This window comes from Clupea harengus, chromosome 8 (genome assembly GCF_900700415.2).
Source record: "Clupea harengus chromosome 8, Ch_v2.0.2, whole genome shotgun sequence".
NCBI classification, from domain to species: Eukaryota; Metazoa; Chordata; class Actinopteri; order Clupeiformes; family Clupeidae; genus Clupea; species Clupea harengus.
In genome coordinates, this window is record NC_045159.1 from 25715105 (window position 1) to 25735104 (window position 20000).

At 46.1% G+C, this 20000-nt stretch overlaps 1 protein-coding gene across 2 annotated transcripts in view; it reads left to right on the forward strand.

Annotated features, from left to right (window-relative positions):
• Positions 1-7333: 7333 nt before the first annotated feature.
• The window catches only part of ephb4a (eph receptor B4a), a 35924-nt gene continuing 23257 nt past the window's right edge, over positions 7334-20000 (forward strand). For both annotated transcript variants that reach the window (XM_031572491.2, XM_031572492.2), the window contains exon 1: positions 7334-8278. In XM_031572491.2, coding sequence (XP_031428351.1) covers positions 8200-8278 — 79 coding nt within the window. In that variant the 5' untranslated portion in view covers positions 7334-8199. The remainder of the gene's footprint in view (positions 8279-20000) is intronic.

Genomic DNA, 20000 nt, shown 5'->3' on the forward strand with positions numbered 1-20000 from the left:
CACTAGTAGCCATTTCACACTCTGAGCCATACCTTTCCACTGTAGCCCCGGTCTGTGAGCTCAAGCACTAGCTGCCAACGCTTGGAAGAACCTAACGGAAGAGAGAGGAAGCGAGAGGAAGCTGCCGCCACAAGCTCTTCCTGTAACTGTGATGTTTTATACAATAGTTTAACTGTGAGCTGGGTGCCATGCGCCAGATCCTGTCTAGGTTATGGAAAGAAATTTGGCACGTCATTTACACAGATGCGTGAATGAATGCGTGTGAGTGAGCGACTGAGTGTCTGCATGTGTGTCTGCGTGTGTTTGTTTCTGTGTGTGTGAGTGACGAGGCAGGCTTGATGACTTTCGTATAGCATTATGAGGACAAACCCTTTTTGCACTGAAACAGATTTAATAATACAGGTAACGAGAACGGCCATTTATGAGAGGAATCAATCATGGGTAGAAAAGACACATCAGTACCTTGGTTTTTTTATTTACTTTTGCATTGTGTTTCTTTTTTGATTTGATATGAAACGTGTCAAGAGTACAGTGGCAGTTCACAGTGACAGTTATTATTTATAGATATTCTCTGATTTTTTTTTACGTTTATCTTCAATAGATAATGGTTGAAATGCTTATTTGTTTGTTTGTTTGTTTATTTATTTATTTATTTTATGGATGCCGTTTTCAATTTTTGTGTATATTTTTATACATGTGGATTGTACATGACTGGCAGAATGCATTGCTGTGATTCTACCATTGTGACTTTGCTAAGCTAAGGGGCTGTGACTAATATACGTATGAATATCTATACAGAATTATTAAAATGTTTGGATCCTCAAGTCATATAACTGAACACACACACACACACACACACACACACAGTGTTTCTGGCCACAGTAGATTGATTGCAAACACCAATGAAAGTACTGTATAAGTGTCCCACCTCAAACACACACAGTCTTACAAACACATTGACGTTCACTTCTAAAAATATTTTTTTTTTATTTAAGTCAAAAGTATTTGATCTTTGTTTGTATCCTCCATATCATATGATATTCCTAAATGAACAAAGTGTACTGATTTTTATTTAAACAATGGAAAGATAATCAATCTTACAACAAAATCAACTGATGCCGAAAGTATATTTAAAATGATTTATCTTGCAAGAGAGATTTAAAATGATATTATCAAAATAATAAAATGTTTAATTTCAGTGAAACGCTTGTTGTAAATTAGCTATAAAAATAATAAAATTACTTATGTTAAAATAAGCTTTGGAAAGATTCTGTTTGGTCTGAAAGTTGATGTAACATAAGCAGTGATTTTGACACTGTTCCCTGTAGTTACACCACTTGACCAGAAGATGTCCCAGTGCACTCACATAAAATATTGCTGTCTTCTCCCCTCCTCTCATTCACCGTCTGCTAACTGATACAGAGTAAACCTATGTTCAGACCTATTCGTGAATGGTGTTCTTGGCTTTAAATTAACTGTTTTATTTTGTACACTATCATTTCACAAGTCATATGCCAAAGAAGACTATTTCCTTGGAGGTGCATCTTTTGCCATCACTCTCTTTCCTTACAGCAGCTCAAACACCCCGGACGAGATTGATCCTCTGGCTGTATAAACAAAATTGCCTACATGCATCTTTCTCTCTCTGTCTCACTTTCTCTCTCTCACACACACACACCTAGCAAGTTATACAACAACATAATGGCAATTTAAAAGCGTGCTAGTGGGTTTTACTTCAGAAAACAAACTACACACACACACACACACACACACACAAATACGTGCTTCATCACCTTTCTAAAAACCACACATGATTAACTTCAATTTGACATGCACAGTAAGGCTCCTTAATCCAATTACTCCTTTAATCCAGCGATCTTTTTTGACAGCTTTTCAAAAGTGGGAGCCTCTCTATGGAATCATTTCTATGCATGCATGGGTCTTGATTATGTCTGTATATGTGTACACCATGCATTTATCTTACTTCACACTCTGTGTGTGTGTGTGTGTGTGTGTGTGTGTGTGTGTGTGTGTGTGTGTGTGTGTGCATTCAAGTAAAATGACTTTTTAGGTAAATAACTGTGATGGTTAATCCTAGCAGTAGTGAGGGGATGTGGGTGATTAAAGTTCACCTGAGTCTATCCTGAAGAATGATAAATTCCCCATTTATCATGCAACAGGTCTGTCAGGTTCCGTCCGCCGACAGCTTCCTGTGAAATCTTTTGAGCACAGAGCACAAAGACGCGAGGCATTGGAGACGGACAAAACAGGGGGGACAGAAACAAAAGAGAGGTCAGGGACAAGGACGCGCAGAGGAAAACCAAATGGAGAAGAGAAAGAGAAAGAAAGAAATAGAGAAAGAGAGAACCTGCAACAAAAAAAAAAGATATAGAAATTGAAAAAAAAAGTGAGGGAAAAAAGAGTTGAGAAAGCACCGGAGGCAGCTGGAATAGGATGTTTGCCGTGTGATAGGAGGTATTTGATTTAGCCAGGGTTCCTTTCGCTCTGATAAGAAAGCTCAAACACACTCGTCAGAGGAAGCATCAAAGGATTACGTGTCTACAGGTGTGGGTCTAGTAGTCTGATATTACAGTCAGGGACCAGGAGACCATGACCCTTAAGACATCCTAGAATCACTTTGCGTGTCTGTGCATTCTCCACCGCCATCTTCTCTATTTCGGTCTGTTTTTAGGCTTTATGGCCATTGTTGTAATTGCTACTTCATCAAGCACACAAATAAATACAATTCTTTCTGTTCAAAGAAGCCTATGTTGGGAAAATAATTAGATCATAGTTGCAATATAGTATTACAGTCTGGCTAGGTCATCTGCCCATTGTTTGAATGAGGAAATGGGCTGAACCCTGAGAACAGAAAGGAGAGACTTTGTGTGTGTGTGTGTGTGTGTGTGTGTGTGTGTGTGTGTGTGTGTGTGTGTGTGTGTGTCTGTCTGTGTGTGTCTGTGTGTTTCTGTGTGTAGTTTGACCCGCAGGTGAATAAGCGAGACCACAAACTATAAATTGTATTTTGATGTTTGTGTTTGAATGGGTCAATACCTAGAGGTGTTCTTCATGGTTGATTTAGAGTGTTTGTACAAGGTGTGTGTGTGTGTGTGAGTGTGTGTGTGTGTGTGTGTGTGTGTGTGTGTGTGTGTGTGTGTGTGTGTGTGTGTGTGTGTGTGTGTGTGTGTGTGTAAAAGAACACATATGTTTGAAGGAAAGGGGGTAAGTGTATCTCAGCAGTCGGGGTCTTGTTCCCTGGTGCCTGTCATCATCGCTGCCCTTTGTCGGGGTTGCGTAAGCGCGCACACACACACACACAGACACACACACACACACACAGACACACACACACACACAGACACACTTTTGGCTTTTGATGAAGGGATAAAAATAAAAACGTTGTTTGTCCCCTGCACTCGCCTGCTTCCCCCTCCATGGGTATACAGCACTGAATCTCGACGACTTTTAACTATTAATGCATGTATGACTTTTAAATTGGCTCTTTATCTTGCCCAGCTTAAGCGCTCTCAAGCTCCAGCAGAATTAGGTCAGCTTCACAGAGGACAGAATAACGTGCGCAGCAGCAACACTCCCGTCTAGCGCAGGTCCACAACACGAGACGGTAATGTCGAAGCACCGCTGATCCACACCTCACCGGCGCTGGAGTGCTCGGCTTTCCCTTTGGAAACAGCACACAGTCGCAAAAACTCTGGCAAGAGAGGATGTCATTGGTGCCGAGAGCCCCTCGTTCAGCCAGAGCCAGACCTGTCGTAAATGTTTGTGACCTGAGATGGTAAGGGATGATAGTCACGGTTCGCAAGAGGAACATGGAGAGACTGTTTAAAAAAAAAGAATGTGTGAATATGTGTTTTTCTAACAAATGTTTACAACCCTTTCTAGTTCTCTTTGCCCTGCTTTCATCTCTCTCTCTCTCTCTCTCTCTCTCTCTCTCTCTCTCTCTCTCTCTGTGTCTCTTATACGCTCTCTCCTTCTCCTATCTTTTGTTTTCTTGCTCCTTGCAGTCTCTACATAATAAATTATTTGGTGGGTGTACTTTTCCTTATTATTTCAATCCTGCACAACACTCGACTGCACTCACAAACAGAAAGATGTACACTAAAGACTCACACACATTCTCACGCACACTTACACACATACACTCTCTCTCACACACACACACACACACAAACACACACTCTCTCTCTCTCTCTCTCTCTCTCTCACACACACACACACACACACACTCTCTCTCTCTCACACACACACACACACTCTCTCTCTCTCTCTCTCACACACACACACAGAAGCACACTGCATCCTCCTAGCCACACCTCTCTTCCCTCACTGGTCACCATGGCAACACAGCAGTTTCATGTTATCTCCATTTTAATATTCCCAATTAAAAGCTGCCAGGCGGAGGGGAGAGGAGGGAAAAGTGGGTTTTTTGGTTAAATCATTAGCGTGTGTACACAGCTTGATCACATCATTACATGTGTGATAAGCAAAGAAAGAGAAACTCTGCTTATTGTTTGGGGAGTAGTGGCTTATATAAGCAGATGTCCTTAACTTTGTAATGTACCCCCTTGCTTACTGATTATGACTGACCTCCACAGATGGTTTCTCCAACAGTTGATGGACGTACTGTAGATGACTGGAACCCACCTCAGTCTATTCTCGTGTGTCGTGTCGCCTGGGCTTACTCAAAACAGTGCATGGCTGGATTGAATTTCCACTTGAGCTGAACAGTGAAGTGCTTGTCTGGCTGTGTGAAACTTAGCCTGGGGGTTGAGAGATGAGATTTTGGGGTAGCTGTGTGTGTACGTGTGTGTACGTGTGTGTGTGTGTGTGTGTGTGTGTGTGTGTGTACGTGTGTGTGTGTGTGTGTGCGTGTGTGTGTGTGTGTGTGTGTGTGTGTTGTGTGTGTGTGTGTGTGTGTGCGTGTGTCTGTGTGTGTGTGTCTGTGTGTGTGTGTGTGTGTGTGGTGTGTGTGTGTCTGTGTGTGTGTGTGTGTGTGTGTGTGTGTGTGTGTGTGTGTGCGTGTGTGTGTGTGTGTGTGTGTGCGTGTGTGTGTGTGTGTGTGTAGCCTGGTGTATTGAGCAGTAAGATGGCTGCTCCACACCTATCAGAGAGAGTGCAAAGAGGCTGCCGGGGTGTGAAAGTGCACGTCAGCAGCAGCAGGAGGAGTGCGGTGGCTGACCTGGTGAATGGGCCCCGCCGGGGGCGACCCCTGTGAGGTGCCTAGAGGTGTGGGGGAGGGGGGGAGAGGGGGGGGGGGATCTGTTGGACCAGAGGCGTCACTGCACTCAAAACACAGAGTGTGTACAAGTTCAGAGTGTGTGTGTGAGGGAGGGCAGGAGAGAGAGACCCACACACAGATGAACCCCTGACTTCACACGTCCCCCTTACCACTTCCCTCTCACTCGTTGTGTCTGTTGGACCAGAGGCGTCACTGCACTCAAAACACCAAAGTGAGATGTTATCCGCGAGCCACTGACAAGCTCTCTGCAAAAAAAAGTAACTGTGAAAGCTTTCGCTCTTAGTATGTGCTAAAAAAACGTCCAAATACTAACATCAAACCCTTAAGACCCATAAAACTCTCTTTCTCTCTGTCTCTTTCATATACTCACACATGTGTACAAGTTCAGAATGTGTGTGTGTGTGAGGGAGGGCAGGAGCGAGAGACCCACACACACAGATGAACCCCTGACTTCACACGTCCCCCCTTACACTTTCCCACTTCCCTCTCACTCGTTGTGTCTCTCAGGTCCTTCGTGCTGTGTCTCTCTAGCTTGTTTCTGTCTCTCTCCCCCACCCCCACCCCCACCCTTTACACCTCCCGAAGGCCATCCCGCTTCTCACACCTTCGAGGAAAACCCCACCATGCACTTTCCACTTTCAACCCCACATAGACTAGGTCAAGTCCTGCGCAACATCGACAACTGCATCACGATCGTGCGTGTGCTAAAACTGAACCATGCTTCATTCTGTGCTGCACTATCCTGGTAGCTTCTGTACAGACATGAGTCGGTCTATTTGTCTATTACCGTCAATGGCATTTTGTCTAATGTCGCTTCATGTTGGGACATTGGAGCCCTGCTGGTGGCCGTGTTAGATGTGATTATAGACCCCCTGGTTTTCTTCTCCCCACAGACAGTGGTGTGTCCATTCAGATTCTGCCCCGATTTAGCATGTTCCTTCTGACCCACTTTCCCAGCCCACAGGCATTTTTGGGCCAACCACAAAAAGCACCTGAACCACCTTGAACACTGCATCCTCAGCAAGAGTTGGTGTGAAATATGGATAAAGGTTTCTAGAACAGCAGGAGTATAGTGTGATGAAAAGTCGAGCCCAAACATGTGTGTGCTTATGCTGTAAATGCAGGGAGAATTTGAGACAATTGTATTGTTTTGGCGCTATATAAATAAAAATTGAATTGAATACAGGCACATCCACATTTGAGGGGAAACCAATCCTCTATTAGGCTCCTTACAAACAACAATTAAGTCTTGTAATTGTATCCAATAATACCACAACATGGGTCTAAACATTGAAATCGGCTGGCAGGTCCACCAAAGATCAACTCACATTTAGTGAAAAAAATTAAATATTATGGAATTGATTAACTTGATTGGTTGTTCAAGTGTGAAATATAACATGGTTATCATAGATGTGAAACTAGCCTCCTTCCTCTCAGTAGCAAAACACGCGTTGCTTTTCTCACCTCTCCACACATTTACCTCGGCTGTTAATAGTTTACAACGAGGAAGCGGGTGGGCACATTTACATGATAAGGCGCCACTATACTGAATAGGGCTGCCCTCCGAAACCCTCTTTCCCCAAACAAATAACAGACCAATCCACATAGCCGCTATAGAGTAGCCTTGTATAGGAAAAAGGGACATTTGCATAGGAATTGAGAGACCTCTTCGAGTCTGGTTTCACTCTACAAGACACAAAATAAGCGCGACTCTGAAGGGTGACGTTAACTGAAAGTCTAAATTAAAGTTAGGCTTAAATTATCGGCCTTTGAAGACAATGAAATTATTTAATCTTAGAACAAATCTCCAGGAAAGTTTTTGCCCTAACATATGATAGCATTGGTTAAGTGTTAGCAGAGATCTATTTTACGTAGAGGGCAGAACTGTCAGTTCAGCGGTGTTAACCACTCCTGAGTTTCAATAACGAATAGGTTATTTGGTGCAGATATCATGCATGTTTTGTTCTCATAAGGTATTCATTTTCTAGATTGACTGACGGGGAACCGAGCCTATGGCACACACTGATGGTGTGAAAGTGGGCGGGGACGTGAAAAGGCTGCCGATGTTGGGGCAGCTTTACTGGGCTTGTCCATCGTAGTGCCACAGAGCGTGAGGAAAGTGGTGTGAAATAAGGAGGCGAGCGCTGTCCGTGTTTTCTGTTTGTTTTGCTGTCCTTTGGTGATTTTTCCCGTACCATCTCTTGGCTAGCGCATATTTTTCGCTTGTTACATCTGGTCTTTTGAAAATGAAGAGGAATTCCCGTTCACCTTCTCAAAGGCATTGATTGTAAGGACATTTCGGGGCAAAACGGACTCTTTCATGACGGAAAATCTCTATACGCTAGGGAAAATATGACTTGGATTTTCGGTGGACGGACAACACTACGGTTCTTATAAGGTTTGCAAATAACCAGTGTAGCGTATTTACTCACAAAGTAAATTAATCAAAGAGGAGGCTTCGGCACAAGAACTGTGAAAACTACTGCTGACAAAGAACATCGAAGTCTTCTGAGGATAATGCATGTTTCACTCCTGTCGCGTTCGCTGTAGTTCATGGACCCAGGCAAATTAAGGGGAAGAGGAATACTCTTAATTAAGATACCCTATTTCATAGGTCTACTTTACGAAAAGTTTTTTAAATCATACAATTAAGTTATTAAGTTGGTCTAGGTTAATTAATTATGACATTCTTCCTTTTCACCTGAAAGCTCAAGACGCACCTTTTCACATCTCATAATAATTTGACTAATTAGTTGGTGCTACTTAAAAATTGAACTCCGAGAAAGAGCTATTGTCTATCACCGATGTGGGTACAAGCACAGTCAATGGGCACACGACCCAGCTGACAGTACCTCCGGAATCCCCATCCATTTACCATTTTGAGCACCTTGCCATCTGGAAAAAATACAAAGCCCGTATTTTCGCAGAGATTTTTAACCAACATGGAGCTCTTGGCCAGGGATGTCACCTTGCTTTGGATTGTCCTCCTGAGGTGCCTGCTCCTAGCACGGACAGAGGAAGGTATGTTGAATTTATACACGTTAGCTGGACCACTGCACGCTACCCTTCAAAAAGCACTATTCTCTATTGGTCCTATTCTCCTATTAACACTAGGGACAGTTTAGCGTAATGTTTCCGCATGGGGGGATGCAAGCTAGAAGTGTTTTTGGCACTGTCTAATGTTACATTTAGGCCTAATGTCTTTCTCTCTCTCGCTGTAATGCTATGGGCCTAATAGTACTTTTAACAGGGGAAGTTACCCATTCTTTCACTTTGGTAAACACACCTTTTAGAATGTTATTACTCATTGATTTTTGCCCTTTTCAGTCTTACTGTTTGTCTTAAACGTATAGCAACATCCTGCAACGTGAGGGGTTCATTCCAAGTCTGTGAGAAAAAAATTTGCACCCGCAAAACATCTACAAGGATGCATGGAGTCAGCCAGGAACATATGCCTATTATAATACAACACTACACTTGAAATAACACTATATTTCTTCTGACCATTTTCCATTTAACTGGTTGTATTCTTTTATTCTGTAAACTGGCTATTCTGGCCTCACTCATTAGAATGGGAGCATGTGCACATTAATATGACTGGAGACTAATGTGATGCGTTATGAGGATCTTTAAGTTGCAAAGCTGTTCAGTGTCCACCATTTCATTTGCCAAATAACATACACACACCTACGACGTCTGTAGGGTGAAAGTTGAGTTGTCTGACGATGCGCTGGTCCCTGGGCCTGGTATGAGGCCGTGGTTGAGTTTGCCGCTGGAGGACACATCCTGTTGAATGATTTGACTCTATGGGTCACGTACAACGTAACGACGGACAAGTTGGGAATAGTGAGCAGCAAAGGTGACCCCTCAGGTGTGGGCGTGGGCGTGGGCGTAACCACACTGACCTGTTTGGTTGGATAGGTATAGGCTTTCCAATCGATCCAGAACGGACCGGATTAGTTCCACATTACACGCCGCAGTGGAGGCACCTGGGCCCTGCTATCTGTAATCAATTAACTGTTGTGTGTGACAGACGCTGATAATACGCTTCCATGCAAGGCGAGGAATGAATTAATAAGATTGAGGAGGTAGTTCGCCACAGATGTAATAGGTAATAACAGCCTGAAATGGAAATATGTCATCTCCTGGCCCTGGCCTGTAAAACTGGTAAACATGTTGTAACTACTACGCAGATCTGGAATAAATCACATTCACTGGTGAGGGAAACAATCTCTTGAATTAATCCGTGTAATTACATGTGATTTGAGGACCGGAAAGGTAATAATTTATTTTGAAATCTCCTTCTCTCTCTCTCTCAAATGTACCAGGCAACCCTAACAGGGTGGAACAGGGGCAGACAGTGTGTGTAGAATGACCCCCCCCCCCCCCCCCTCTGTGAGTTGACCACTGTGGTTCCGTCCGTGCCTGGTTACTTTCTGAGTCACTTTTAACACTGTAGGAGTGATCCACCATGAAGGCTCTTAAGTCTCAGTACTGTGGCCAGTGTCTTGGCAGGCCTAGTAATGATTAATTTGGTGTAGCGGAAAAAAAAAACAAGCCACGGGGGGTAGATTGGATTCTAGCCTCTGGTTTTTTTTTGTGTTTTTTTTTTTAGTCTTCGGAGGCTTAAACCCCTTCAAGATTAAACCGGGGCGCCTGATCCGCAGAGCTCGCGTTACAAATCTGCGCCGCCCTTTTGTCGGGAAAGTTTTCAGGAAAAAGAAACATAACAATGGCTTTCCACCTGATTGGATGTGTGCTGAGGTTTGGGGCTTTCCTGTGCACTCCCTCACATTCTGCTACCCCTTGAAAAGACACTTTTAAGAGGGCTTATCCTTCCCACCTTATGCCACTTGTTCTTTTATCCCCCCCCCCCCCCCCCCCCCCATCCTTATTTTTCTTTTTTTTTTTTGCATTTGTACTGTAGGAGTCATCTTTCGCTTTGGTTCCCCCCTCCTGCTGCTTACCCTCATGTCACCCCTCCCTCCCCACCCTCCCCATATCCCCTAGTGATGACAGACCCTTTAACTGGAGGTACCAGAAATGTGCTGCTCAAGAAGCGAATGTTTGTCTTGAAAGAGAGAGAGAGAGAGAGAGAGAGAAAGAAAGAGAGAAAGAGAGAGAGAGAAAAAAGTAGTCTGGGGTATTATGCAGATGCTTTGTACAGACACTCCCTCTCTCCCTCCTTCTCTCTCTCTCTCTCACACACACACACTTTGAAAGACAATATTTTATTGTATTACTATGTCTTTCAGGATTTTCTTTTTGGTTTTGCCAAAATGGCAGCGATGTTTCCTCTCCCCCTGTCCTCTCCCGCTGTGGATATGCCGATCTTTTCCCAGAAATCCTTTTAAATGGAACCGATTTTTATAAGACAGGGATTTGCATTTTAAGCAACCCCTTTCCTCCTCTGCACTCTCTCTCTCTCTTTCTCTCTCTCCCTCTTTCACTCACTAGCTCTCTCTCTCTCTCCCCCCCAAACCTTTTCTTGCTCTCTTTTGCTCTCTCTTTCCCAACCACTGGGTCTTAATCCCATGATTAGCTTCTAGAGCAGTTAAACAGGCATCACAGCACTGCATTCTAATCTCCAGCAGTTCCCACTGCTAAACCTCAGCACAGGGAATGAAGTCACCATCAGCCGTGTGTGTCCTTAGCAAAGACAGGTGTGTGTGTGTGTGTGTGTGTGTGTGTGTGTGTGTGTGTGTGTGTGTGTGTGTGTGTGTGTGTGTGTGTGTGTGCCTGGTTTAGTGTTTGGTTTTCATGAAATGTTCTGTTTAGTGAGGCCCCCGGTCACAGAGTCCATCCACTCGTGTGCTGACTGGCAGGTTGATGGTTGCTCTCTACTGGGTTTCAGCTGAAGTGGCTGGAACCCCTTCAATCACACCATCCCCCCATCTCTTGCTCTCTCTCTGTCCCTCTTTCTCCCTCTCTCTCTCTCTCTCTCTCTCTCTCTCTCTCTCACTCACTCACTCTCTCTCTCTCTCTCTCTCTCTCTCTGTCCCTCTTTCTCCCTCTCTCTCTCTCTCTCTCTCTCTCTCTCTCTCTGTCCCTCTTTCTCCCTCTCTCTCTTTTTCTCTCTTCACCCCTTTCCACTCAGGGCTATGCATCATTGTCACCAAAGCAAGAGGCTGACAGCTGGAGAGGGTCTCTCTCTCTCTCTCTCTCTCTCTCTCTCTCTCTCTCTTTCTGTATCTCTCCCTTTCTCTCGTTTTCCCTCTCTCATTCTCTCTCTCCCCAATCCTCCCACACGCCACTCATAGAAAGAGGGCCACCCAATTGGGCCAAGTGGGGACCCGTAGCCGTGGAGATACTAAAACAATCAGACGACAGAGAGAGGAATGGAGAGCGAGAAAAACAAATCAAAGCCAGGAGAAATATGAGCACGCCAAGTGGAAAAATAGCATTATAAATAAGAATTCAGTAAACCAGTCAAAAGAACGCACCTTGACGTTTTTTGTGTCTCTGTACGTTTGGTTTAAGACTGTCAGGATATGACTCACTAGGTGTAAAGCCAAGGGGATTTTTGGTGAGAAGCGACCATACAGCACATGTGTGTGTGTGTGTGTGTGTGTGTGTGTGTTTCTGAGATAGGAGGGGCAGAGGAGGGGGATTGGGAGGTGGGAGGTGTGAAATTAAAGAATCCAGGGATTTGAGTGTAATTCAGATCAGAAGAGGGGGGCTTTCTGAGTGACTCACTGTCCCTGTGCAGCAGTTCTGTAAGGAATGGATGTGTCTTTTATGGTTTGATCGTGTGTGTGTGTGTGTGTGTGTGTGTGTGTGTGTGTGTGTGTGTGTGTGTGTGTGTGTGTGTGCGCGTGTGCGCGTGTGTGTTTGTGTGTGTCAGTGAGTGCATGCTTCCATGTGTGTCTACGCATGTGCGTGTGTGAATATATATGCTTACATACAGGCGAGATACATTGATTATCCCAAACAGCTGTTGTGTGTGAGAGAGAGAGTGTGTGAGAGGGACTGCCTGCTGGTGTCTTGTCAAGCCCCTTAGACACATCTGAGGGTGAAGCTCTGATCTCCCAGCCCCTGGCAGAGGCAGCCATTACCCTTTGTAATGCTGAAGCAAGCTGTTTTTTCCCCCCTCAACATAATTACACTGTTTTTTTTACTGCCTTCTCTTTAAGGAAGAATTTGCTTTCGTATAATTTCATTAGAACAACAGCAAGGAAGCATTTCTTTAATTGAAAGCGTAATTGAAGAACATACAGTTCATTCTAGTCTTAGCAGTCCTGAGTGTGTGGCAGTGTGTGTGTGTGTGTGTGTGGATAAGTATGCAGAGGAGAGAAAGAGGCCTTAAGTGTGCTTTCTGGAAATGTGTCCCTGGTGCAGTTTGCTGCTTCAGAGGAAGAAGCCAGTTCTGGTACCAGAAGCACAGCACTTACCAGGCGGTAATCACTATCGAAAATTGTGCCTTGAACGTTTTTGTATTACGGATGTCTTTTTGTTCTGTCACTACTGCTACTAAAACAAAATTTGCTGTCTGTATTTTGCACACACACACACACACACACACAGCAAACAGCAGCCAAGGCGGTATCTAACCAAGAGCGTGGGGGGGGGGGGGGGGGGGGGGTGGAATCTAAAGGGATGAAATATGAAAGAGTGAAAGCAGGGGGGGGGGGGTGGAATCTAAAGGGATGAAATATGAAAGAGTGAAAGCAGAGCCCCATGCCGTGAGGGCATTATGTGTTGCATCTGAGCTGAGATGGGCAGTCCTTTGGTAGAGTTTTCCCCCTGTCTCTCTCCATCTCTCTCCCTCTATCGCGTTCTCTCTCTCTCTCTCTTTATCTGGAGTCTGGACTACTTCTGAGTGTGTAAAGCAAGCTGTCCACCACCCGCCGAGGATTACTCAATGAAAGGCAGCATGTGTGTGTGTTTGTCTATGTGTGTGTGTGTGTGTGTGTGTGTGTTCAGGCATTTCTGAGACAGAGAGAGAGAGAGAGTGTGTGTGTGTGTGTGTGTGTGTGTGTGTGTGTGTGTGTGTGTGTGTGAGAGTGTGAGTAGACACGCCTGGGGATATTATGTGTGTATGATGCTGTGTGATCCACCATATGGTGAAGTGATGATAATAATAGTGATGATGACAGATGATAATGGTCTGCATTGTTGGTCAGGACACATCCAGAGACATCCAGAGACATCCAGAGATAGATAGAGACCAGAGGCGGGGGGCCAGAAGGGAGAAGGGAAGGAAGGCCACCCGTTCCGCTTAACACAGCAGCGTTATATACTCCTGTCCAGCTACCAGCTTTCAACACGAGGCGCTCACTGATTCAGGACCTGTCAGTGTTTGTGTTTTTATCTGATTGGGAGAACGAGTGTTTTTTCCCTCTTTTAAATCTGACATTTTTTTTTTCACTGTCAGACCCCTCATGTTTGCTTATTTGGTTTTCTGCTAAACCGATAAGTTTAGTAATTGCTGCGTTAATTGATACAATGATGAGTCGTCGCGGCCCACCTGACTGGCAGGCCTTTGGGGCGTTTGTGAAGTCGCCGTTGAAACCAGGTAGAACACACGCGTCCTCTATGATGAAACAGAGCTGAAACCCGTGCATCAAAGCCGAGGAGACGCGAGCACCGGGCCTTGGTGGACGCTTTGTGTCTGAAGAGTCGGGGAGTGTTTCAGAAGCGCAGCTCCCTCTCTGCTGCTGCTGCAGCCACAGCTGCTGCTCCTGCTCCTGCTCCTGCTCCTGCTCCTGCTCCTGCTCCTGCTCCTGCTGCGGCAGCTTCCTTGAAAGGAATTCAAATCCTCCCACCGCATGTGGCAGGTAACTGCACGCACAGCAGAGTTGGACCAATGGCAAAGCCATTCCGGAGTAATCCATCCCGCTGTCTCCGTGTGTGCATCTGCTTCTCACTGGCACTTTCATGCTGGTTCTTTCTCTCCGTCTGTACCCTGTACAACACGCTTTTCTTTCTGTCTAACACTGAAACACGCACACACACACACACACACACACACACACACACACACACACACACACACACACACACACACACACACACACACACACACATACCTACTTTTGTTTACTCTACACTGTTATTTTTGCAAAGCTGTTCGGCAGGGACAAGGCCTCACTGATGTACACACCCAGATATTATGTTCTTATGGCAGCTCTGAAACCTTTATGTACGCTATGAGGAAAGACACACACACACACACACACACACACACACACACACACACACACACACACACACACACACACACACACACACACACACACACACAGTATGCATGTCTGCATCTTACACTCACACAAACCCACTTCTTTTTTTAATTAGGAATGAGAAAACTGTGATGGCATGCCAACTGTTCGTCTCTTGGCTCGTGCTGGAGCGATCATGGGCACAGGCCTTGATGTGTTGTTCCGACCACGCTGGCGGCGGCTCACAGGCGAATGCCTCTTAATTGGGCCTTTATGGCGCGTAATCTGCGGCACTCTTAAGTGTGTTTTTGTGGCTCAGGGCTTGCAACACATGAAGTCATCTCAGTTTCTTTAGGCTAAAGCTCGCCCGCCGCGGAGTCAGCGTGGCTGTTGTTGTTGACTTGAAAGATTGAATTTGAAAGAAAAGCCACGTCACTCTTTCGCAAACATCCCGACAAGGCTGTTATATTTATCAGACCCTTCTACCACCACTTATAACAGAATGTCGTCTGTAATTACTGCAATTAAAATAACAATAAACGCTAAATTAAATTCTGTTCATGCGAACGCTGTGATGAATAACGAAATGCTTGAAAGTTAAATGAAGACTACGAATGTTTGCATTTCATTTATCCTCTCAAATGAAAATTGATTTGGTGTAACCGCTGATTGCAGTTGTTTACGATTAAGTTGAAGACGCGGAAGCAGTGGAATCCTCTTTAAAGTTCTTAAAGATAGACAGATAGGGGGAGGAATGTACTGCTCCTGCCGGTGGCCTGCTTTTAAATCTCTTAATTGAGACTTAATTGAGTTCTGGATTCCTGCCATTCATGCCTTCAGACCACACGGATGGCATCACGGAGCGGTATCTCATCCAGACTAGTGGGGGAATCAGCTTCTGTGGATCTGCACCTCGCCTTAAAGTTGTCTTTAAGGTTAATCCGAGGCCTTATTGACAGAGCAGGTGTGATTGCTAAGGCTTAGCTAAAGATGACAAAACAGTATGGAAGAAGAAACTCCCCTGCATTCCCATGTCAGTGCACAGACATGCAGAGTCTCTCAGAGGCCTCCGTCAGGAGTCCCCCTCCGTCAGGTGCACTTTGGTCTGTGTGTGTGTGTGTGTGTGTGTGTGTGTGTGTGTGTGTGTGTGTGTTTGTGCACTTTGGTCGGAGTCGTTTGTGTAGCTCTCGTGGCTCCGCTGTTTCACGCCACAGTGGTTCGTCTCTCCGCGCGTTCTTTTGTTCCACGCGCACACACACACAGGGCAAAAACATTTACACAGGTGTGACCGGTTCACACACACACACACACACACACACACACACACACACACACACACACACACACACACACACACACACACACACACACACACACACACACACACACACACACACAACCACACAGACGCACACAGACACACACACACACACACACACACACACACACACATACACACACACACACACACACACACACACACACACACACACACACACACACACACACACACACACACACACACACACACACACACACACACACACACACACACACACTCCCATGGACCACTCTTTAGCATGTCAGCATACGGAGACACACATGGTGGCCACTCTTCAAAGCTCCCCATTCTCCTTTGCTGTTCTCTCCCCCACATTTTATTCCTTTCCCCCTTTCCTAAACCACACCACTCCTTTCAGCCCTCTCGCTCTCACACACACACACACACACACACACACACACACACACACGCACACGCACACGCACACGCACACACACAGGCACAGACACACAGACACACACACACACACACACACACACACACAGAAACACACACACACACACACACACACACACACACACACAGGCTCACCACACTCTCGCCTCCCTCCTAATCTCACTCAAGCCCATCTTTCCTCACTCATCCTCCATTCTCTCTCCGCCTCCATCTCTTGTCATCCTCCTCTACACGCTCCCTCTCTCCATCCGTCAGTTCTTCATCCATCTCTCTCCAGGACCCTCCACCCCCTCATTCCCCTCTCTTATCCCTCCCTCCCTCCCTCCCTCCCTCCTTCCCCCTCGCTCTCTCCCCGCTGTGGCTGCAACAGTTTCTCCCCACATGTGGCAGAAAGCAGGGCCCTGGCATTGTGTCTTTTTCCGTCGATTTTTACACCAACCCTACTAGTTTGGCTGCTGGATAATTGTCACTCTCTATTCCTTAATTAAAGCAGTGGGGCTAATTGTAGGCCGACGCCGGGGCTCCGGCTCACAGGGCTGTCATTTCCTCTCCAGAGAGAGAGAGAGAGAGAGAGAGAGAGAGGTGGGGAGAGGAGAAGAAAGTGAGGGAGAGAGAGAGACGGGGAGGGGAAGGAGAGAGGCCCCCCGACAGGAAATGTGAAATGTGCGGAGCGAAAGTGAAGATGAGTGTCTGTAATTAAAGAGGGGGTTTGTGTGCACACTCAAATCAGCCCCGAACACACACTATCATGTTCAAGGTCACACATTCACTGCCTGGAGTCACTGTGTGTGTGTGTGTGTGTGTGTGTGTGTGTGTGTGTGTGTGTGTGTGTGTGTGTGTGTGTGTGTGTGTGTGTGTGTGTGTGTGAGAGAGTGTCAGTCAGTGTTGCGTGTGTGGTTATGCATGTCAGAGAGTGAAAGTGAGAGAAAGATAGAGAGTTTGTCAGCGACACATTATACAGTGAGGCTGATTGAGTGATTGAGTTTATACTGTCTGATTCTGTGCAAATGAGAACTTGTTTCATTCTGTGCCAGTGTGTGTGTGTGTGTGTGTGTGTGTGTGTGTGTGTGTGTGTGTGTGTGTGTGTAGGGGGCATGTTGAGACTGGTACAGTATATATGTATATGTCTACAATGCTTCCTCCCTGTTGGACTGTGTGAGTAATTGTCTGCCAGACATCCCCCTAATGTAGAACAGGGCGTTGCTTACAGCCATTGAGTGTGTTTGGCTTGGAAAGGCTGGCAGTTCCTATGTAGTCATGCATGTTCAGCGTAGGGGGGTGCAGTGAGGGCCTTTGTCAGGAAAGTCTGGCGGTTTGCGATGAGGGTCCTAAATCAGGGTGATTCCATTAGTGATGCATGACCAAGTATGTATGTGTAAGAGTATAACTCCTGAATCTATGATGGACTAAATTGTGGCGAAACTGGTTCAGGCTGTGCACTCTTACACACACACCCACACACACACACACACACACACACACACACACACACACACACACACACACACACACACACCCACACACACACACGGAGGTATATCCTGTGTCATATAACATAATAATAGTGTAGGGATTAGAGCATTGAGAGGGCACTGTAATTATACCACATATGAACACACACACACACACACACACACACACACACACACACACACACCACCTGGCTGTCCCTCTGCTTATCTCTCATCGCTCACTCTCGGCTTAAGCTTTGACACTGATCAGGTGCATGGTAACTTAGTGTGTGTGTGTGTGTGTGTGTGTGTGTGTGTGTGTGTGTGTACATGTAAGAGAGGGAAAGCAATAACTCATCGCCAGTACAGCAGGGGGACATTAAGGCACCACACGTATGGTCCATGAACTAGGTTGCACATAGACACACAGAGGACATGACCAAACACACACACACACACACACACACACACACACACACACACACACACACACACACACACACACACACACACACACATACTGTGCAGATAGCATGCTGACATTCCCCTTTTAATGTTAGCGAAGATTACCATGCATCCTCATTAGGTGAACAATGACGCTCATTAATGACTGAACCCAGTGAGTGTGCGTTTGTGTGTTTGTAAGTGACTACCTTTATGCTTCTATACACGTGTGTGTGTGTATAATCTGGGGTGTGTGTGTGTGTACGCGACGTGAGTCTGTAATTTGTTGTTCCTCAGAGCAGAGCCCACGCTGGGAAAACACCGCCAGACATCTTTCTTTTTCCATCTCCTTCCCATTTCAGAAGCCATGCTCTCCCTCTCCTGCTCCCCAACATTTGGTCTATCCCCAGGTTATTTTTTCACACCTCTCCTCTCCTCTCCTCTCCTCGTCATCCCCTCTTTTCTGCTGCCGAGCCACATCTTTAGCTTTCCCTCCCATCAATTCACTCGTTTTTTTCCACCACTCACTATTTCTCTTCGCTCTTCGCTCTCTCCCTCTCTATCCCTCTTTCCCTCAAACCTTCCGGGGTTTAGTCCCTTTAGTCTCTGCTGGATACTGGTTATCAGCTCCCCACAGCCTGCTAACACTGGGGGGAACGAGAGAGCAGGAGAGAGAGAGAGAGCAGGAGAGGGAGGGAAGGGATGGATGGAGAGAGAGAGAGAGAGGAGGGAATAAGGGGAGGGCAGAGGAAAGACAGAGACAGATAGGTTGAGAGTTGGGAATGGATGAAGGGATCATGGAAGAGAGAGAGAGAGAGAGAGATGGATGCAGAGAGGGAATAAGGGGGATAAATGCAAACGGTGGATGGAACGAGAGAATACGGATTCTGTGGAGAGGCTGAGAGGGAGAGAGGGAGAGAGGGAGAGAGGGGTGGGGGGTGGACAGATGAGAGTGAGGGGAGAAAGAGAGGGAGGGATGTCAACACTGTGCCTGAGAGAGATGGATAGCATAGAGGAAATGGAACAGAGGGCCAACGCCAGTTATTTCTGGTGACAGAGGGATGGAGAACCTGAAACAAAGAGGGGGATGGGGGGGGGGGGGGGGGGGGGGGGGGGGGGGGGTCGCGTTGAGAGGGGTTTCTTTTTCAAAGAGGTCGCCTGTGTCACACAGAACAGCTTGACAATTTACAATTCCAACAAGCGCAAAAAAGCGCTTCTGATGGTGAGATGAACATGATACCAGATCATACGTGACCCAGAAAGCTGGAAACTCAAACTTATTTCAGCTGAGCTACTGGAATAGGCAGAATAAAGGCATTGCTCCCTGGAGAGAGAGAGAGAGAGAGAGAACGGGAGAGAGAGAGGGGTAGATGGAGGGAGGCGGAACAAATTAGAGGAAGGTGCAGGAAGAAGGGAATGCGAGGAGGAGAAACATCTTTGCGTATTTTTAGATCAAAGAGGAAGTGGGATGGGACGTGGGGGGGGCGGGGGGGTATGATGGGATGGAGGGGCCCATGGCGGAGCTGGAGGTGAATCCAGGTTGGTCACGTGAGCACTGCACCTGCAGTAAGCAGGAGCCCAGGGCCACAGGACCCCCCCGCAGAGAAAATCCCCCCAGAGAGATGGCTGCCTCGCTGCCTGATGAAAAAGACCCCTCACTCATCAATAAATGATGACCATTTCACAATACAAGAGAGAAAGCAATTTACTGCCGGATAAGGTGAAGAGAGAGAGGATAAAGGAGAAAGAGAGAGAGAGACAGGTGAAAAGAGAGGGGGAAACAGAAGAAGACAGAAAATGAAAGAGTGGGAAAGAGGGACCTTTTTCTTGTGTGTGTGTGTGTGTGTGTGTGTGTGTGTGTGTGTGTGTGTGTGTAGAAAGAAGTCTTGTGACTGAAAATAAGAAATCTGTGACATGTTTTCAGTGTCTGCTTTATGGAATGGCCTCAA